Source organism: Thamnophis elegans, chromosome 4, assembly GCF_009769535.1.
Source record: "Thamnophis elegans isolate rThaEle1 chromosome 4, rThaEle1.pri, whole genome shotgun sequence".
Lineage (NCBI taxonomy): Eukaryota > Metazoa > Chordata > Lepidosauria > Squamata > Colubridae > Thamnophis > Thamnophis elegans.
Genome location: NC_045544.1, coordinates 43,612,360 through 43,635,037, shown reverse-complemented (window position 1 = coordinate 43,635,037; position 22,678 = coordinate 43,612,360). Strand labels below are relative to the sequence as shown.

Genomic DNA, 22,678 nt, shown 5'->3' with positions numbered 1-22,678 from the left:
CTCGTTTACAGAAGACTGATAGACTTTAACAGCAGAGAGATAAATATTCACAAGTTAAAGATACAATCATTCTAAATATTTTAGTAAGTTTTGACCAACTCTAGCTTCAGTTTTGCAGAGTGCAGTGAAAGTAGACAAAGGTGGGTTGGATACAACATGGAGAAAGATTTTGGTTGGGTGTAACCTTTGGCTAGAAAGAATCAGAATTTCTCCTCAACATCAGAAGTAGTGAAACAGGAAATAAAGAAGTAGTAGTAGTAATATCTTTGGCTTTGTCTGGAAGTTAGCAGCTTTGGTAAGAAGTTTTATTTTTTCTTTGTTTCTTGTCAACCTGCTGTGATCTACCAAGTACTGGGAAGGTTAGTGACTGATTGATGATTATTTATTGTTGAACATAGGGTAATGGAAATGATTTGAAGATAGAAATATATATATATTTTCACAGAGCAAATTTTGTTTAAAACATATTTAGACTCTCCTCAGGTTTATGATTTGTGAGACTTATGATTATTCTAGGCATCTTGTTTTCCATTGTTGGAAGAAATATCCATCTGGGCTCAGTTCCAAGTGGGAAGAAAGACACTGGAAACATGGGGACTGCTTGGAAAGATGGTTTAATGGTGGACAGGATCACATGGTTTGAGATCCTGGGCAAAAAGGGAAGAGATTCTGAAAGTGCCCAGGTTTTATGCCCTCTCTGCGCTTTTGAATTTGATTGTATTCTGATTGGTTGTTAGTCTCCCATGGGGCCATGCAGGGGTAACTTTGCAGGTTTGTCAGTGTCCCAAGCTTGGTTGAGCCTTGCTGGGTGATGTAATCTTCCCAGGTGCCATGTGGTGAGTTGTGTTGCTAGATGGGTAGAGGGCTAATCCTACCTTTGTTGGATCTTGGGTGAGGCAGTTTGCCTATGAATAGACCTAGCTATCTCTTTATCTCTTAAGTGTGGACATCTGCTGTTGGGCTATTGAGAGGGTGGGGGCTATTAAGAGTGAGTCTGCTTCCTGCCTAAAAAAACATGTTTCTCCATTTCTCATCCAGGGAAATATAATATTCTGCCTTTTTATATTTCCTAGACTAATTCATTTTTCTAGGAGAGGGGTTGGTGCTAACTTGCTACACCATATAGAGATAACATGAAATGTCCCAAACATGGTACATTAGTTTAAGTACAGAACTGATGCTGGAGGAGTCTCTCACTTCTTATCTATCCTATAGGATCATTCTGGGAAAAATGGAGGTAGCAACACTATCTATGACAGGGCTGTCAAACTCGCAGGCTGGATGCGTCACACACTGGCCACACCCATGCCCGGTTTAGTGAAGAGGAGGAAAAGTCACAATACATCACATGAAGCTGCTATGACGCCTGGAGTTTGACACCCTTGATCTAGGACATCTTGTGCTCCTGCAGGAAAATCAGGATTTGAATCTAATAAATCAACATATTTACTGGATTTACATGATTCTCTGAAACACAAACTAGCAAATCACATTTAATCTATTATGCAAACTCAAACTCATATGATCAGTTAATATGGTGCGGTTTACTATAGGAACCAAGAAGCTTTGTTATTTTCAATAAGTTATAATTGTTAACCATGCATAAGCCTGTCTGGCAAACATAGCCAACATTTGGGCTGGTACATTGAACTGAAAGTGGCTAGTTTAGTTTCTGACTTAAAATATTAAATGAGCATGTTGAGGCTAGTAAAACAGGCTTTGTGACTTTAATCAGTTGTAATTTATTAACTACATTTAGGTAAATAAGCCATAAATTCACATACATGAATCCATCTATTAAAATGAATGGCAGAAAATGCCCATTAAAATGCAAGGCCCTCACCAAAACACCTTGAGCAATCATAATTTACTCTAAAAAGCATTTGGAAGAATTTAGATAATTTTTTTATAGTTTTTTATTTTTCATTTTCATAACATATAATCATATACATATAATGTATACTATTACATAGCCAACATCATATTATATTATTAAACGTTTATATCAATTCATCTTACCATCAACTCCCCAAAAGAAAAAGGGGAAAAAAACCCCAGTTATTGGCTCTTCTGCTCTCCATACACTATATTTGTGCATTCACTTTCTTCTCCCTCTCTCATCCCCCTCCCTACCTCCTTTCTTCTCTCTGTCCTCCTTCCCTTCTCTACTTCCCCTTTCTCTCTCCTACTATTCTCTCCCCTTTCCACTCCTCATTTCTCTCCTCCTCTTTAGATAAAGATTTAGATAACTTTAATATGCCATAAATTATGGCTTACTGACCACCGTGGCTTGAGTTCAATACATTAACGTAAACCATATTACAGTATAGTGTAAATATATAAAACTAAGTGCATTTCCAAACGACCCCTAGAGTACAATTAAGGTTCGGATATTCCATATGTTTCTTTCTCATTTACTTAACCTTTTGGTTGATATCAAAAAGCAAAGCAGGACCAAGGGATTTTTAAGGCAAACTGGGAAGTAAAGAAAAAAAAGAAGAGGAGGGGGGATTAAAATCCGGAAGAAAGCAATACCGGCTGTTATAAATAAGACTGCAGAGAAGAGCATAACTCGACCTTTTATCCTTAATTTCCAAAGGGCGCTGAAGCGTGCCTGGGACGTCGTCATAGTAATAAATCTGGCTTGCTGACAGGTGAGTAAATATGAGATAATTTCCGATCTCAGCGGCTAACTTAAAAGGAGGGATCCCAGCCTTGGGTAGATTTCGGCTTCCGGCTGAATCGGAATCGCTTTCTCCGGACGCTTAGGAAGTTCCTGACCGCGGCAGCTGAACTTTATCGACTCTGTGAGGGTGGACCTCGAAGAGACAGGCAGGGGGGTTCAGCCTCCGCTCCTTTCCAAGCCGCTTTACAACAGGAGCTCCGCGGCTATGGAAAGCTACCAAGCGATGGGTCCCCCGGATGACGAGAGTCCAGGTGAGGGGGGGGCAGAACTTATTGTCGGCATTCCTGGGGTAGTTTTCTCCCCTCCCCGCAGTGCTCTCATCGGAGGAATGTCAGTCTGGAATTACAAACAGCCCCTGTGCTCTCCACATGTTTGATCATATGTAAGGCTAGTGGATTTTAACCCCTCTATCCTTAGAAAGAGGTTATGCAATGGTATTGATTTCTGGTGAGTGCCTAGGTTTTCTTGCCAAGTCCTCTACTTTCCTTGGCAAGGCTTACTAGTTTTCGTGGCAGTGCCTCCTTCCCAGGAGTGACAAAGCGACTGGACCAAGGTCAACCAGCTGGCTTTGTGCAGAAGGCAGGGCTAGTATTCACTGTGTCCTGGTTTTCTAAGTTAGTGCCTTAACCACTACATCAAACTGGCATACTTACAAAAATTAGCCTTGTAAACTGAATTTTTGAAGGTCATATCTACTACCTAGGAGTGCTTGAGGGTGTTTTTTTTTTTTTTTTTTTTTTTTTAACAAACTGGGAGATTGTTCCTTGGGGTCCTGCCTGAGACACCAAATTTTAGGAAGAAAGCAAGGGCTAACTGCTTCCAAAGATTTCTTCCAAATGCTAAAACAAAAACAAAAACAACCTACAGACACTATAATAGTCCAGGCAGTTGCCAGGTGTTGAGACTAACTTGAAGACATTAAAAACAATAATGTATATGACAGTTTGGTCCAGAGGTTAAAGGAATTGGGTTAGAATCTGGGACACTTCCATGAAGGAATTTAGATAGATCCCTCTCCTTCCCCCTCTCCCCACTCTCTCTCATTAGATTACATATAGGTTAGATTACATGTAGATTAAATATGTATGTATATATAAATAAATACAGAGGAAGTAAAGAAAGATGAGTATGAAACTATCATAATGAAACCATTAAGTGATTAGTCCTGCCTTAGGCTGAAACCAGTTAAATTACTTTGGATTAGTCATTTTCTTTCAGTGTTAGGAAATAGGCAAATACAAATCACTTCTGAAAAACGTTGTAAAGAAACCTGCAGGGACCTGTCCATTAATTCACTAGCAGTCAAGAGGGACATGAAGACACCTAAGATCAATATTACATTATAACTTGGTCTGAATAAAGAAGCACTGAGTTGCATTGTAAATATGTAAAATAATAACTTAGAATGTTAAATTAAAGATAAACATTACCTTGGTGATATTTTTCTTCTCTCATTGCTTAGTTCATACCTAGTATTTAGTCTGGAGCATTTCAAGACATAAAAATTTTAGTTTCAAAAATCTGATACCAACAAAATCAGTCTTTCTCGATCAGTCTTTCTTCAATTGTTTGGACTGAATCTTCTCAAGTTTCCAGCTAGCATATGAATTCTAGAAGCTGCAACCCAATTTATTTGGAGGCTCTGGATTAGGGGAGGCTAAAGTACAGATGAATTCTCATATTCCTAATCCTACTGAAAGACAGATTTTGAATATTAATCTCTGTATTTCTAAAACTTGCTCAAGAATGCACTATCTAGTGAGTGTGTTTTAGAAATCTGTTGTTCTTGTTTTAACTACAGCTTTATAACAGAACTGTAGTCATGAATAGATTTGAGACAAGTTATAAAACAAGCATGCTCCTATTGAAATACAAGGTTCTGTATTTATTTATTTTTTTGGCTAGCTGATGGGTGTCAGAACCATGTTTGTTTCTATTAGTTTTGAAGGCTGAGTTTATTTTTCTATTCTAAGAGAGATTTTTGCTCCTCAGATAATGACAGATCGCAGATTGCCAATGAGGAACCAAAACGGCTGAGCAGACAGCAGATGTTTATCATGATATCAACAGCATCCCTCAACTTTGGTTCAATGGTTTGCTACTCGATTCTGGGACCATTTTTTCCAAGAGAGGTAAATGGATGTATATGTTTAAAACAAAAGTCTGCAATAAGATTCTTTAATGATGGCCTCTGTGATACAGCAATTCATATAACAAAGACTCATTTGCTCTTTTATCAGTTTTTAGTTCACAAAATATAAAAATTCACATTTTGTAAAATTTTATTTGCTACAAAAAGTGTTTTGTCTCCCTCCTCAAATCTAGTACATATGTAGGAGCAACATAATAGTTACAACATTTTTAAAAGTTGGTGTAAAAGTTTGAATTAGTTTAAATAATTATATCATTAGGTAGCTTTTTTCTTTGTCTATTTACTATTTTAAAAAACCAAATAAACATGTGCAATTCTTCCAACATCTTTCCTCTTGGTTGGATTTCCACTGAGTTTAAGCAGCCTTTTTAAAGCAGTTTCTACAAAGTTGTATACTTGCATTCTTTGAGGACTGAGCACCATTGTGCTGCTTGGTTTTTAAAAGGGAATTCAGAACATTCACTTCGCATTCATACAGAAACGGCTTGCATAATCATGGATATGTATTATAAATGATTACACCACCTCCATTTGCTGTAACAGTGTTCTTTTTGGTGTATGATTTACAATCACTCAGACATTTGAATATATGTGCAATTTTTCTCAAATTGTTACCACTTGCTAAACATTCACCTAAGCTGACAAAAAATAATTATACAAATGACTGAACTCAGAGAGATGGGGTACCAAAAGCAGCAAAAAATTCATACTACTTTTCAATATTTGCCACCATTCCAATGCCACAGGCGTTCATGCATTTAAATTTATTTTTCCTCTTGTTGCTTTTTTTTTTTTTGCTTTTTAAAACCCTGTAGTCCAGTGGTGTCAAAGTTGCAATTACATGTTGTCATGTGACATATTGCAACTTTCCCCCCCTTTGCTAAAACAGGGGTGGGCATGGCGAGTGTTTGATGCATCCAGCCGGCAGGCTGCAAGTTTGACATGCCTGCTGTAGTCCCTTAATTCAGGGTAGAGCTGGGCCGACTGAGTGCAACTGAGCATTTATTTCTGTAAGCCGCCCGGAGTCCTCCGGGATTGGGCGGCCTATAAATTCAATAAATAGAAATAGAATAGAAATAGAAATTACAGGCCAGATGCTTTTCCTGATGCCATGTGGAGTGTTAGGAATATAATTCTAGCTGTTGGGTTGGCAGTATATAAACCATGTAACAATGTTATACTTGTTTCTTTAAATCATACTGTAAAATGTGATTGGTTGCTGTTTTCCTCAATTGGCCATAAGAGGGAGCCAGAATGTCTGTTAGCTCTCTCTCTGTTTGTTAGATGCTAGGCTGATCTGATCTGAGTGCTGTGAGCTATTGTAAGTTTTGCAACTGTTAGCAAACCTTGATTACTGGACTGATTATATGTTACTGGACTATGTTATTTGGATTATCCCTTAACTGAAAGACATTGATGACTGACTGAATTATCCGTGTATGACTTGGACTGTTTGATGGACTCTGATATCTCTATTTCAACGAAAGTAAAAGCCTATTTAAACTGCAGTGTCTTGGTATGCTGGTTTGTGTGTTCTCCAACACGACTCTCACACTGCTTCGCTGAACATACTCGCTCTCCCAACGGGGAGCTTACATAACACTGGTTATGGGCCCAGAGTGTACCAGACGTAGCTAAAGGAGAGTTGGTGTTGATGCGCAATACCGCATACAGACAGCTGTTTATTTAGTGATTTTACTATCCTGGAGAAGATGGTGAGCAACCCATCAACAAGTCTATCAATGATAACCTGGTTGGATGGAACAAACTATGTTTCCTGGTCTATGAAATGCAGTCTACTCCTGTGTAGGGAAGGTTTATGGGATGCTGTACAGAATCCACCGGATGTAACTGCTTGGAATCCAAATAACGATGATGATGCAAAGAAGATAGCAGATTTTCAGTGAAGCAACAAACGGGCGTTGTGTATTATAACACTGAATGACCAACAATTAGTACACATTCGTGGAGAAGATTCTGCTGCAAGATGTTGGGAGAATTTGGAGAGAATTTATGTGCATGACACTGTAGGTGCACACATACATCTTACATACAAACTGTTTAGGGCACGTCTTCTGAAAGGTGGAGATATGTTAGCTCATTTAACATTCATGAAAGTGGTTTTTCAGGAGCTACATGAAAAAGAATTAATTTTTTCTGAGCTACATCAAGTTTATATCAAACTCTCCTCACTGGTTTAGAGTTATGATGTTTTTGTGTCGTCTCTTGAAATCCTAACCTGAAATGAACTAACATTGACTGACATTACTGCACGACTGTTGGAAGAGTCAAGAAGAAGGATGGAAAGGGAACAACTGAGAGAGAAACCACCACAACATGAGGAGTCACCTTCTACTGCCTATACTGTTCGAAAATGTTATTCTTGTGGGGCTAAGGGACATATAGCTAGGTTCTGTAAAAAGGCAAAACAGCAGAATGCCGGAAGAGCTAGAAAAAATGCTAATGTCAACTTAGCTATGTCTACTTTGGCTATGTCTAGCAATGCACCAGTAAACCATGATTTGTGGGTTGTTGATAGTGGAGCATCACAGTTCACTGCTAGTGATAGAAAAAGGTTTGTAAAAATGACCATGAGCAAGGAACATGTATGTTTGGCAAATGGATGGAAGGTGAAGGCGGCTGGTGAAGGTAATGCATGTTGTTCATTCCTAAAGGAGAAGTTACCAATGTTATATGTACCTAAACTGAAATTTAATTTATTATCAGTAAGGGCTCTAGTTAATATTGGCTATGTAGTAATCTTTAGGGGACATAACTGTATAATTGAAAAAGAAGGTAATAGGGTTACTGCCAAACTAACAAATGGTTTATATGTTATATCTGATGGCCAGATGGCTAACACAGTTTATGATAATGGGAAACCACATGACAAATGTATACATTTACTACATAGACGCATGGGCCACATTAATTTCAAGATGCTGCAACAAACTGTTAAGTTGGCAGAGGGAGTAAAACTAAAACCATGCAGTAAATATTTAAAGTGCAATGTTTGCAATCAGGAGAAGAGCAAAGTTACTCCTGCCAACAGACTGAATGGTTTTAAAACAAAGTAACCTCTACAGGTTGTTTTTGCTGATATAATAGGACCTTTAAAACCCGTTTGGGAGGTGCCTGTTATGTTTTGAATATCATGGATCATTATTCCCGATATGGTTTCTGTTATTTAATGAAAAACAAAACAGAAACATTTCAGCATTTCTTTAATTGGCTGAGGTTTGTTGAGAGAAAGATGAAAGCCAAGGTTATCACTGTAGTTACTGATAATGGGAGGGAGTTTACCAATTATAAATTCCAAACTATGTTGAGAACAGCTGGAATTGAGCACAAACGTTCTGCTCCTTATAGGCCACAACATAACTCGTTTGTAGAACGAAGGGGGTAAACATTGCAGGCCATGGCTCGAACTATGATATCTGGTTCAGGTTTGCCGGAAACACTGTGGGGTGAAGCTATGATGTGTAGTAACCATGTTTTAAATAATGTGAATACAACAACCGGTGAATTACCATTCACTAGGTGGCATGGCAAAAAACCAGATTTAAGTTACCTACATACATTCGGAGCCCCAGCATGGGGGCATATTCCCTCACAAGTAAGACTGAAAGGGCAACATAGACCTCAACAGTTATTTTTTGTAGGTTACAAGGTCAACCATAGATCGTTTAGATTTTGGGAGAAAGGCACAACTAAGGTTCACTGTAGCACTAGTGCTAAGTTTATAGAACACATGGGGTGAAATAAATTAGAACCAAGTGGCAATGTAATTATCAACATCCAGGTAGTCTCTAGTGATGAAATAGTAAAACCAGCAATTAAACCTGCAGCAGATATTTTTTCTTTGCACTCTAAGAGAAAAACATCTGCCGCTATCTAGGATTGAACTCTTAACCTTCTGAGTAGAAGGTGAGCAGCTTTACCACTAGGCCAACATGCCACTTTTTCCTGTTCTTATTTTACACTTTTATACTTGCAATCATTTTTCACAATACTGTAAGACTTACAGCTAAAAGGGAGTGTATAAATGTAACCATATCACAAAAAATGCAAATTATAGAAAACAAATCAGGTAAAAGACATGTATATTATATCATAGTCAGAAGTTCTTTTCCTATGGCATTGTGGTAAGCCAATTTCCATTAGGCCATTTTGTAAAATTTGAGCTATGTAATTATTTTGTGCATTCTACTGACTTTTTTTAAAAAAGTTTTTGTATTTGATTTTTTAAGGCAGAAAAGAAAGGAGTTAGTAGTACAATTGTTGGATTTATTTTTGGATGCTTTGCGTTATTCAACTTCCTGACATCATTGATAATGGGAAAATATGTAAGTATCTTCAAAAATACCATGATGACTACGCAAAAATATCATATAGCCTGATAAAAAGTTCATTGCACCAGTGAAATAGATCATAATGTTCTAATCTTCTGTAAACAAAGTGCCTGGGAAAAGTTAGCTTTCCAAATGGTAGTGCATATTAACTAAAAACATTGTCAGTTGAACATGTGCCCTTAGATTTCTGCAAAAATTGACTCTCTCAACAGGTCTCTGAAATCCAAAACCATTCAAGTTATAAAGTAATCAAAGAGTTTAGGACTATATGAGAATCTTAATTCATGGCCCAGGGGCAACAGAAAGAATTACTGTATTTTTCGGAGTATAAGATGCAACTTTTTTTCCCTCAAAAAAGAGGCTGAAAATCTGGTTTTTTTGCCCCCTTTTAAAAAAATGGCCATGCATAGCTTTTAGGAGGCTTCCAGAGTGCTCCTGGGGGCTGGGGAGAGCAAAAATGAGTGAAAAACAGGCTGTTTCCCTCCCCTGCTAACCTCCAGGAGCACTCTATAAGCCTCTATAAAGACTATGCATGCCCTTTTTTGACAAAAAACGGGCCCATTTTTGCCAAAAACGGGTGGTTTTCATGAAAAACAGGTCATTTGGGGGAGGTCTGCAGAGTGCAAAACAGAGTGCAATTTCCCTTTTCAAAATCTTGGTGCGGCTTATACTCTGGTGCGTCTTATTCAGTACAAATACAAATACAGTAATATACAACTACAGTAATATCAATGGCATACTGTTCAATCTCTTCCAGCACATAAACAAATGCAAATCTGTAGCAAGCAAAATTTTCAATTCTCTCTCTCTCTCTCATTCTCTCTCTCTCTTTTTTCTCTCTCTCTCTTATCTAGTTTCTAGAACGCTCCAAATCTACCATCTTTGTGTAGAATATAACTCCACAATATATATTACAAATTACAACCAAAATTTTAAATTGAAAACAATATTTTATATTCTTATACAATCAGGAGTTATGACTAAAACATTTATGGTAAGAATAAAGACCAATCCATCAATTTGAAGGGCAGTCACAACAGCCTAGCCCGCATTCATTAGGCTTAGCGTAGCCAGATATACACTTAAAAAAAAAACCTGGAAGGAAGAGATTGATCTCACATCAGAGGAAATATTATTCCAGACAGAGGTAGTGACTGAACACGTACTTTAAGATGACAATTCTAATTGGAATCACTTAGTGATTCCGTCCTATTAGATCTTATATGAGCTGTGGTGGTGCAGTGGTTAGAGTGTAGTAGTGCAGGTTCCTTCTGTTCACTGACTGCTGCCTGAAATTTGTCAGTTCAAATCTCACCAGACTGGGACACAGGAAGCCACAGCAGAGGGTGAAAGAGCCGCATGCAGCTCTGGAGCCGCAGGTTGCTGAGACCTGCTCTAGAAAGAGTGCGGAGAACAGCAACTGAAATGATAAGAGAAGGACTGGAGGCTCGTCTAGTAAAGAGAAGGACTAGGTGACACATGATAGCAGTGCTCCAATATTTGAGGGCTGACACAAAGAGGAGGAGGTCAAGCTATTTTCCAAAGCACCTGAAGGCCAGACAAGGAATAATGGATGGAAACTGAACAAGTAGGGATTCAACCTGGTAATAAGGAAAAATTTCAGTGAGAACAATCAACCAATGGAACATCTTGGCTTCAGAAGTTGTGGGGGCTTCATCACTGGAAGTTTTCAAGAAGAGACTGGACTGCTATCTGTCAGAAATGGTGTTGGGTCTCCTACTTGGGTGGGACTAGATGACCTTCAAGGTCCCTTCCAACTCCGTTAATCTGTTAAATCTGTTCTGCTTTTAGCCATTTTGCTAAATTGAAAACCTTTATATTTTCTACATAACATATTTTTTTCAGTGTCCTGATCATCTAAAGCAGGACTGTCAAATTTGTGTTGTTACGTTATCAAGTGACATATGACTTTTCCGCCTTCGCTAAAACGGGGTGGAGTGGCCAGCACATGATGCATCCAGCCCGTAGGCTGTGAGTTTAACACCCCTGGTTTAAACTATGGCTTTTCAAACTTTTTATGTTAGTTTTTTTTAAAAAAAAAATCCTTGGATCCTTTAATTAAACAACAAAGCTATAGTGATAGAAAATGGCCTGTGTTTCCGTTGTTATGCCTTGCAGAATGGCAGCCATTTTGTGAATAGGCACAACCTCTTTTGTAGTCATTTAATGAGCACATCTTCAACATAAAAGTATTCAAATTGTCCACCAGCTCAAAATTTTTGCCTGATAGTTTATTACTGTATCTTGCATTTTCTATGAAATTTAAAAATTTTCCCATGGTGCTTCAGCAATATCAGGACCAATTTATTCTGCGGTGAATTTAGAATTAGATTCATGGTATGCATTTTACATTTTTAAAAACTATTTTATGGATCAGTCACTTTTTCTAGATCTTTTCAATAAGCTTTGGTGATCATAAGCATTATTACAATACTGCTACTACAGTAGTTCATAAAGTATCATCATGTCATTAATGTATGAACTGTTAGTAATAGTAAAGAACAGTTAATTGCACTAGTTTATTTCACTGTGTAAAACTAGGTTGAATTCTATGTTACAAATGTGGTTATGTCAATATATCATTTGTTTTTGAAACTTAAGAAAGTTTCCAAAGCAACATTTTTAAAAAAATGTAATTTACAGCTTGTACAGATTGGAGCAAAATTTATGTTTATTGCTGGCATGTTCGTCTCGGGATGTGTCACGGTTCTCTTTGGGTGAGTATAGATATCTGTTTTATGCAGCATCTTTTCATAAAAGCTTTACTGTGTTGCTGTGGCTATTTTATTTTAGCATATGTATCTACTTTCTTTTTTCTTTTATTAACTTCTTTTATTAATTCTGTGATTGAAAGGATGGGTTATCTCTGGAGTTCATTGTTTTCATTCCTTTGAAAAATAGAAGTAACCTTTTTTTCCCCATTCCTTTTAATATTAGGCTGTAAGTCCCAGGCAATTATCTTGACCCTGATAAATTTATCAGGATGAAATGTTTGTTAGTGCTTCTATGATTTGGAACATTGCTGAAAATACAAATTACTTTTATTTTATTCTGCAGTAGAACACTGCTAAACCAGTCAATATACTACAACTTTAACATCTGTCTAAATAACATCTGTTATTAAAGCAGGATTATCTGCTTTAAGAGATAGAGTGATTCATTATATCTTTCTCTTTAGATTTTTGGACAGAGCACCTGATGGGCCAATATTCATAGGGCTGTGTTTTTTGGTCCGAGCAATGGATGCAATTGGTTTTGCTGCTGCAGCGACAGCCTCATTTTCTATTCTCATAAATGCTTTCCCAAAAAATGTAGCTACAGTTATGGTATGTATGAAGCCAATCAAAATCATGTAACATAGGATGATTTTTGGGAAATCATCCTAGCTATGCTAGGAAACAGGGACGTGGAGGCAGGGGAGGCAGGGCCTCATCACTATCATCATGAAAAGAAAAAAAAATTAAAAGGAAAAAGGCTGAGTTAGTTGCTGCCAGAGTCACAGTGGATGACACTGCTTAGTGCTTAACTGTGTAAAAAAGCCTCTAAAAAAGTGCCCTCTACAGGAGGCGGCAGAAGAACGAGGTGCCTCATTTAGTCTGACTTTATGATCACTCGAGCAGAGCTAAGCAAGGGTTAAAATCTGAAAAATTCCTTATGTAGATGAGGCACGTGGTCCTCCTGCCTCCTGTAAAGGGCGTTTTTTAGAGGCTTTTTGGAGGCTCTGGGAGCAGCTAGCTCTGTCTGACCTCAGAGCTCTTGCCTTTTTCCTTTTACATTTTTTTCTTTTCATGATGGCAGGCAAGAACAGAGTTGAAATCCTCTCTGAAACAGCTGGAAAAAGTATGTGTGTGGGCAGGGGGGAGGAATTCAAAAAGTTTGATTGCATGCAGAGCCACGTTGCCTTTTCAAACACACACACACACACACACACACACACACACACACACACACACACAGCTGGATAAAAGTATATAAGCCCAGCTTCACTGATTACAACTTTGAAAAGGCAACGTGGCTCCACCTGCAATCAAAGGCTCGGATCGGAAGGCAGCAGGGGAATGGGGGGGGGTATGGCAAAGGAGCTGCTTTCAAGCCATTGGAAAATATATCCAAACCAACTTCTGTGTTTGTGTTTGTTTGAGAGAGAGTGAATGAAAGAGGGATCCAACTTCTCTGTGTCCGTGTGTCTGTTTGAGAGAGGAGGGGGGGGAGGCAGAGAGGGAGGAAGGAGGGAAAGGAGAAGAAAAATAATGAAGTAAAACTTATTTTGCAAAGGAGAAAAACAAATGCTGTCGCTTTAAATCGGAATTGAGCATGCCTGGCTGTGGAATTCTGGGAGTTGAAGTCCACAAGTATAAAAAAATTTGAAACCCCTGTGTAAGTGCCTCACCAGCCATAAACCTCACCACACCTCACTGCTAGGAAACAAAACCAGATGAATGGCTATTTAAGAATAATGCCCATGTTGTGTATATCTAATAACATTTATAATATAATGTATACTTTGGTTGTATACTTTGGCAAAGAAGAGCAACTAAGATGATTAAGGGCCTTGAGACAAAAACATAGGAACTATGGTTGTAGGAATTGGGTATGGCCAGTCTAGAGAAAAGAACAACTAGGAATGACATGATAACAGTATTCCAGTATTTGAGTGGGTGCCCAAAGAAGAGGGGGTCAATTTATTTCCCAAAGCACCAGAGGGAATAGATGGAAACTAATCAAGGACAGAAGCAATCTGGAATTAAGGAGAAACTTCATAACAATGAAGACAATTAACCAGTGGAATGCTTGTCTTCAGAAGTTGTAGGTGTTTCATCACTAGAGGTTTTAAGAAAAGACTAGATAGCCACCTATCAGAAATCGTATAGGGTCTCCTGCTTGAGGAAGGGGTTGGACTAGTTCCCTCCAAGTTCCCTTCCAGCTCTAATCTGATTGATTGATTAATTGGTTGGTTGGTTCTATGACTGTTATAAGAATGAGCATTTCTTTTCTAAAAAAAAAATCTAAAAGCTCCACACCAAAGGTGTCAAATTTGTGTTGTCACAGCGGTATCGTGACTTTCCCCCCTTTTGCTAAACTAGGTGTTGGTATGGTCAGTGTGTGATGCATCCAGCCCATGGGCCATGAGTTTAACAGCCCTGCTCCATACTCTGGTGAATATAGTATTTTCCATCCTAATATACAACAAAAGAACACAGTCATTTTCTTGAAAGCTACCCTGATTCTTTCATCTTTTTGCTTCTCCTTATCCTGTGCTTTAATTTACTCTTCAGTCAGACCTCTATTTTGTAATTTCACCTCAATCAAAAATAGAGGATGCTTAATTGTAACTTTGTAACATACTTTAATCAGTAGAATGTGAGAAAAAAAAATACAGTATCCTCCATATCTACACATATATTTTGAAATAATTGACTCTGTCTTTCCTTGCCTATTACTTGCAGTCATAATAGGTAAAGGTTCCCCTCGTACATATGTGCGAGTCGTTCCTGACTCTAGGGACGGTGTTCATCTCTGTTTCAAAGCCAAAGAGCCAGAGCTGTCCAGAGACAGCTCTGTGGTCATGTGGCTGGCATGACTAAATACCGAAGGTGCACGGAACGTTGTTACCTTCCCATCAAATGTGGTTCCTATTTTTCTAATTCCATTTTTACATGCTTTTGAACTGCTAGGTTGGTTGAAGCTGGGACAGGTAATGGGAGCTCACTCCGTAACATAGCGGATTCAAACCACCGAACTGCTGACCTTTCTGATTGACCAGCTGAGCGTCTTAGCCTCTGAGCCATCGCCTCCCATTGACCTAATATAGCTAGATGCAAAATATTGATTCTCTCCTCCTTCACGTATCTAAAATATGAGGTCTTTTCTGAAAAGAAATTGTTGTCCACAAAACATCTAAGAAAGAGGGGAAATTAGGCTTTGTAGTTCAACAGTAAAGAATTTTATCTTTCTACATCGGTTGCCAAAAATCAGATGCCTCCCTGTGCCATAAAAGCTCAAATTGAGGGAGAAAGACTGGAAGACATCTAACTGTGATTTGACACTTCTTGAGGCATTCATAGGAAGGCTATAATACACTGAATTCCCTTGAGAAAAAGTTTATCCAGAAAAAATGAATTGATGAGCCCATGCATTTTTGATTTTCTATGGATAACCTAATTAAACCAAAGGGCAGCTCTGTTCTTGTATAAGCTAGCTTTTAAATTGAGTGCTGATGAAATTCAATCACAACAAAAGGAATTAAAATAATACGCATTCTTTTTGAGCACTACTTATGCCAAGAAAAATATGTTTTTGTTTAAGATAATGCATTACTTTTGAAATAACAAGAAATTCAGCAGCCAATAGGGTTTGGGAAATTGATTACCAAAATAACAGAGAGGAAGAGAAATAGGAGTATTGCAAGATACAAGGAGCTGGTGAAGAGACTGAAGAATTAAACTCCCACTAGAATTAAACCACTCTGGACATCTGATAAGTTCACAAAAGCTTGTGCCTTTTAATACAATCTATTAGTTGAAAAAGATGACTGACTCCTCAGTAAATGCAAGATACAAGGAGCTGGTGAAAAGACTGAAGAATTAAACTCCCACTAGAATTAAACCACTCTGGACATCTGATAAGCTCACAAAAGCTTGTGCCTTTTAATACAATCTATTAGTTGAAAAAGATGACTCCTCAGTAAATGTACTTATTCTCACTTCTGCTTAATGACAAGTAGTTGTTTCATTTTATAGATTTTTGCTAACTTCTGGTGGAAACCCTTCTGCTTTCATGGTTTTAATGAACCCTATCATCCAGAGCCTACAGCTAATACAAAATGCAGCAATCTAAGTAGTAATGGGCATTTGGAATATAGAATCATAGGGCAGGAAGGGATCTCAGCAATTCAACCCCTGCTCAAGGCAGGAGCTCTATACCATACTGGTGAAATGGTTGTTCAGTTCATTTTTGAAAACCTTGAGTGATGTAGTACCCACAATTCTAGGAGCCAAAATATTCCATTGATTGTTTTCAGTGTCAGAAAGTTTTTTTTCTTACTTCTAGGTTGGATTTGACAAGGTGCCACCCATTACTTCTTGTCCTGCCCTCTTGTGCTTCAGAGAATGAGTCAATCCCCTCTTCTCTGTGACAATCCCTCCAAATATTGGAAGACAGTTATTATGTCCCCCTCAGTCCTTCACTTTGGTAGGCTAGACTTCCCTAGTTTCCCCAACCATTCACCATACAATTTAGTCTTCATATCATTTCTCAACCTTGTTGTACACTTTTTAGAATCTTAGCATTTTTTTTTATTGTGGTGACCAGAACTGTATACAGTATTCCAAGCAGGGCTTCACTAGCAGTGGTGGGTTCCGGATCCCAATGCAACCGGAATGGTGCAACGGGGCCCAGCGTCCACCACATGAACATACGCAGCACTTGCGCACAGCGCACGCATGTGTCCTTAGCTCCTGCTACGCTCTGCAATGCCTCTGTGACACCTCTGTGATGCTCTGCAATGCCTCCGCGATGCTCCAGCTGTTCGGTGGAGCATCGCGCAGGCAGTGTATGCTCCGTGCGTGTGCATGGAAGCGCAGAAGAGCTCAAATACAGGTAAGGAGTGCGGGTGGGTGGGTAGGCCCTCCGGAGCACCGGAACAGAACGGTATCCAGTGCTCCCGGCAGGCACCGGTACGCCTGTACCGGGGCATACTGGTTGTAACCCACCACTGTTCATTAGTGCAGTATAAAGCAGTATTATCATTTTTTAGTATGCCAATATGTCACTGAGCTGCATAGGCTGCTAGACAGTTTCCAGGAGCAATTCAAGATGCGGGTTGTTATCTATAAAGACCTTTCTGGTATCAACCTGGATACCTGTGGGACTGCCAACTGTTTCTCCCCACCTAATATGAATGTATATTCCAGATCCCTTTTATTAAACAGTGATATCTTATGGATTTGAGGTAGTGTGTCTTCTCTGTGGCGGCCTCCGTGCTCTGGAACAATTTCTCCTCAGAGATAAAACAGCACCTTCTCTCTTTCAGAAAGCTCATGTGACCTGGCTTTGCTGTCAGGACTGGGGTTAAAGTGTTTGTGAGAATCCTGGTCTAGGGTGTATTCATTATGATTATTTTGGTCCAGGCTGCCTGTGGTGCTGTATGTTTTTAAATGCTTGCAATGTTTTTATGTTTTTAGCAGTCCAGAGTCTATGAGAGTGGGCAGCTATAATGAATTTTAATAATACCACTAATAATATTAATAGTAACACAAGGATCCTTTGCTTGCTGGTTGTTTCTATTTTATTCTGTTTTTATTCCACGCTTCAGAAAAGTACTCTTTAAGGATCCTAAAAAGAAGGTTTTAAAACATCAAACACATACACTTAAGCATTAAACAAACAGAAACATTTTAGAGTTTAAAATGACAATAAAAAGCCACTCAGAATAAAATGGGTAACATAATATAAAGCAACAAGCAGAGGCTCATTATTAATTAAATAGGGATTTGTTAATGAAGGCACTATTTGAAAATGACAAAAAAACCTTTCCACCTAAATTATATGTACTGTATATTTCTCTAAAATAAATGATCCTGTACTTTTGCCAGCCTCTTGGATGACTTTAATAGGTAACAATTCAGAATAATCTCTGTAGGTACTCTAGGAGGCCAGAAAAGTTAACTGGACTATAATTCTTTTCATAATCTTCTTTTTCCCCTTGTACCTTCAAGTCAGCATTAATTGAATGCCTGGATTAGTTTCTGCAGTTTTCTTGGCAAGGTTTCAGAATGATTTGCTATTGACTCCTTCCTGGGGCTGAGAGAGTGTGACTGGCCCAAAATCATCCAGTTGGCTTTGTGCTTAAAATGGGACAAAAAATTACAGTCTTATGGTTTCTAGCTTGGTGCCTTAATCACTAGACCAAACTGACACATCCCAGGCTTAATTAAGGTGCGGCATAACCCTAACTAGAGGTGGGTTGCTGCTGGTTTACTCCGGATCAGGAGAACCAGTAGTGGTTGTGGCAAGAGGCTCTGTGCGCAGAAGCGTCGTGCAATCACGTGCACGAGCAAACCGGTAGTAAAATAAATTGCAATCCACCACTGATCCTAACCCTAACTAAAACATAAGGCAGCTCACTTTACTTCACTGGGAAGGTTTTCAGTGATGTGTCCTGAAAAGACACACAGAAGGCCGGTGAAGCCTTTTTAAAATGGCACTGCAAGTCAGTGAAGCAGGATGCCATTTTGTTTTGCAGAATTTTAATCAGTCACAATAATGATCAGCTCTTTTAAAATGTGTCAGCAATTGTTTGTATTGGGGTTCTGTGCACCTGTTACATGCAAGAAGCCATCTGCAGTCCATTCTTATAGCACTCTTGTTAATAAATGACAGTTATTCACCAAGCCTGTAGGTTTCTTCTGGTGCCAAAACTCCATCCTTAATAACTGCACTGCTGTTTCTTCTTTCTTTTTAGGGCATTCTTGAAGTCTTTACCGGATTGGGATTAGTGTTGGGTCCTCCAATTGGTGGCTTTTTGTACCAGAGTTTTGGCTATGAAGTTCCTTTCATTGCCCTTGGAAGTGTAATGCTGCTCATGGTGCCTCTGAATATGTTCATCTTACCAAATTATAGTAGGTGGAGGTTTTATTGCCTTTCTTATTACCACTGGGGAAAGGAAAGAGAACATAAGGTTTGTGCTGTTTAACTCAATTAATGATGACTTTCTTTCCTTGAGTGGGGGATTGTTGATTTTTGAGTACAGATAGTCCTCAACGTTTGACCACAATTGAGGCCAAAATGTATGTTGTTAAGCGAGAAATTTGTTAGGGGAGTTTTGCCCCAATTTACAACCTTTCTTTCCAATTTCCCATTTCTTAAGTCACTGCAGTTATTAAATTAATGACATGGTTGTTATGACTCTGCTTTCCCCATTGACATTGCTTTTCACATGATCACAAAATGGGGTTACATGGTCCTGGGACACTACAACCTTCATAACCAGTTGCCAAGCCTCCAGATGACCATGGGATGCTGCAACGGTCATAAGTGTGAAAAACGGTTGTAAGTCACTTTTTTCAGTGCCGTTGTGACTTTGAATGGTCACTAAGTGAACTGTTGTAAGTTGAGGACTACTTGAAGTCCTCAACTTACTACCACAATTGAGCTCAAAATTTTTGTTACTAAGCGAGATAGCTGTTAAGTGAGTTTTGCCTCACTTTATGACCTTTTGCCACATTTGGTAAGCAAACTGCTGCAGTTGTTAAATGAATCATGTGGTCATTCAGTAAATCTTGAAAGCAGCTCCATCTTCTCTTAGGACTGCCTCCTGCCACATGATCTCAGGAGAAGACAGGATTGTTTTAAAGAACTGCCACATGAGCTACCTTTGTGCACATTCTAAAGCAGGGGTGTCAAGCTCAAGGCCCGGGGGCCAGATCTGGCCCACGCGGCTGTCCTGGAAACAGTGAAGGACTGGCCCAAAGTGCTTCTGCCAGCAAAAAAAGGAACTTGTGAGCACTGTGTGCAGCCCTCCTGAGCTCCTTTTTCACTGGCAGAGGGTTGCAGCAGCCGAAATGGAACTTGGAAGGCCGTTTTCGCTGGCAGAGTGCGGCGCCCCCAACATAAGTGACCTGGAGTTAGCCATGCCTACCCCAGGCCCCCAAGGTCAAACACAACCTTGATGTGGCCCTCAATGAAATTGAGTTTGACACTCCTGCTCTGAAGCATGCCAGAGCTCTGCTACAATGGATGTATGTATTTGCTAAAATATTTTTTCTCTTAAATGGCAATCTGTTCCCATATGCCTCTGGGAAAGCTTAGAAAGCAATGAAAAGCAAGAGAGATGATAGCAGTGTGTGTGTGTGTGTGTGTGTATGTGTGTGTGTGTGTAATATGAGTGTGTTCTGCAGTATAGTAAATATAATTTTCTATAGTGTTGAAAATTAATTGTAGCGGCATTAATGCTAATGGAAGCTGTTAGCCTTTCTGATAAACAAGTTCGGCAGGTTCTTTTAGCATTTGAAATGCATAGAAATGGGATGGGCTGAAGGGGATATCAGGGCAAGAACTGGATTTGGGCATGATCACTTCTAACTGTGTTATAATTATTCATATTCATTTGTATGCTAGACATTCTCCAGCTTTTTTATACATGGTATATACAGGATGCTACCTATGTCCCGATATATTAATCTGGCTCATAACTGATATTTTAAATGATTTGTGTTCTTGTTTATAAGGAAAATGCATGATAAATACAATTTGTGTGTCAACCTGGTTAGATATTAACAGGAAAAAGCTATTTTCTCTTCTTTATCTGAATTCAGGACTGTAGACTCGGGCAAGGACTAGTATCTTTTAATGTGTAAAATATTTGTACAGATTAGTTTCTATAATAATTAATTTTATATTCTATGTTTTTCTAATTACAGATTCAGTTCCTAAGAAAGATTCCTTCTTGAAGCTTATTCTTATACCAAAAGTTGCAATCCTTTGTCTAAATATATTTGGACTAAGTTCAAGTATAGCCTTTCTGGATCCCACAATGTCATTATTTGTCTTGGAAAAAGTAGGTGCATTTTTGGAAGAAAAAAAATATCTTTTGGATACATCCTATCCATTCTAAAATAACTCATTAAGCTTAATAGATTTGATAAAAGATTTATAAATCATGGGTATGTAACAAATATTAGGAGCGTGTTTTAACCTTTCAAATGGTTGTTACATTTCTAGGTATCTCTTCCTACATTGTAATTCTAATTACCAGGGCCAAAGGGCCATATGGCCTCCAAAACATAAATAAGTTCATGCCTCAGAAATTATAACCTTTAAAACAGGAGTGTCAAACTCAAGGCCCGCAGGTTGATCTGGCCCGCGGGGTGCTTAGATCTGACCCGCAGTGCCACCCTGGAAACAGCGAAGGACTGGCCCGCAGTGCCTCTGCCAGCCACACGTCCCCGCGCCCCCACGAGCTCTGTTTTCACTGGCAGAGGGCTGCAGGGGGCCATTGTGGGCTGAAAACAGAGCTCAGAAGCCTGTTTTCACTAGCAGAGCGCTCTGGTCACCACAGGCACTCCGACACGAGTGATGTTGAGCTGGCCACGCCCACCCTGACCATGCCCACTCCAGTCCTCTGAGATCAAAAACAACCTTGATGCGGCCCTCAATGAAATCGAGTTTGACACCCCTGCTTAAAAATAACCTGAGACCATTACTAACATGAAATACATCTGATGTGATTCATCTTCAGCCACGTGGTCGATGCAGGTAATCCTTGACTTACGACCACAATTGAGACCAGAATTTCCATTGCTAAGCAAGGCAGTTGTTAAGTGACTGAAGCCTAATTTTACGACAATTCTTGGTATGGTTGTTAAGTGAATCACGGCAGCTGTTAAGTTAGTAATATGATTGTTTAGTGAATCTGGTTTCTCCATTGACTTTGCTTGTGAGAAGGAAACAAAAGCGGTCAGGTGACCCAGGATCACTGCAGCCGTCATAAATATGAAACAGTTGCCAAGCATCTGAATTTTTATCACGTGATCATGGGAATATTGCAATTGTCATAAGTGTGAAAAAGTGTCACAAGTCACTTTTGTCAATACCGTTGTAACTTTGAATGATCACTAAATGAACTATTGTCAATTGAGGGCTATCTGTATTGAATTAATATTATATTCTGTTTTTATGCCCTAACAAGAATGTTGGTTTTCTTTCTATAGTTTAAATTGCCAGTAGGATACGTAGGATTGGTCTTTCTGGCCTTAGCACTCCCTTATTCCTTATCTTCACCACTTCTTGGTTTTCTAAGTGATAAAAAGCCGGTGAGTACAAGATCTTACCCCATCCTTATTTCAATTTTTAAACTTCTTTAGATTTGCCAGTTGTGATTATCCAGTATTGGTGTTTAGGTTTGACATGCTTCAGAAGCCAAATAATAGAAATCCTTGTGTTGACATTGGATCTTACCAAATCCCATAGATCAGCTATGAAGACGTGTTTCTGCCCAATGCGTTTCCTCAGCCAAGAAATGGTAAGAAATAGCAATACAATATATTCATAATGTGTGGAAGGACTGTAGAGCTGGCTTGTCAAAGCCATCCAATCAAAGAGTCCCATCTCTGATGTGATAGATGTGATGAAACATATGTTTTGCATGCAAAATGTTCATAGCAAAAAGATCACCAATACCACGGCTCTCTAACTTGGAAAGCCATTGCCAATGATAGCACATGGACCTGTGTTCATAGCAGAGGTGGGTTCCTACTGGTTCAGAACGGTTCGGCCAAGTAGGTAGTAACTCGCCCACCCACACTCCCAAACCGGTTCTATTGGTGGCGGCGGAGGCATCTTGATTTTTGGTTCTGCGCATGCGCAGAACAACCCTCATTACAAAAATGTAATTGTTTTTCCTTTTCTAATGTTGTGCGCATGCACACACCTTTTTAGGTGCGCTAAAAAAAAATTGCCCACCGAACC

General features: G+C 39.0%; 1 protein-coding gene across 2 annotated transcripts in view; it reads left to right on the top strand.

Annotated features, from left to right (window-relative positions):
• Window positions 1-2,156: 2,156 nt before the first annotated feature.
• Window positions 2,157-22,678, top strand: part of LOC116508023 (MFS-type transporter SLC18B1-like) — a 47,345-nt gene continuing 26,823 nt past the window's right edge. Inside the window, exons 1-8 of one of the 2 annotated variants that reach the window (XM_032216467.1) lie at window positions 2,157-2,654; window positions 4,679-4,818; window positions 9,089-9,184; window positions 11,855-11,928; window positions 12,390-12,537; window positions 18,675-18,831; window positions 20,632-20,768; window positions 21,922-22,023. In XM_032216467.1, coding sequence (XP_032072358.1) covers window positions 4,735-4,818; window positions 9,089-9,184; window positions 11,855-11,928; window positions 12,390-12,537; window positions 18,675-18,831; window positions 20,632-20,768; window positions 21,922-22,023 — 798 coding nt within the window. In that variant the 5' untranslated portion in view covers window positions 2,157-2,654; window positions 4,679-4,734. Of the gene's footprint in view, window positions 2,938-4,678; window positions 4,819-9,088; window positions 9,185-11,854; window positions 11,929-12,389; window positions 12,538-18,674; window positions 18,832-20,631; window positions 20,769-21,921; window positions 22,024-22,678 lie in introns of both variants that reach the window. The other variant, XM_032216466.1, reaches the window with a different exon arrangement.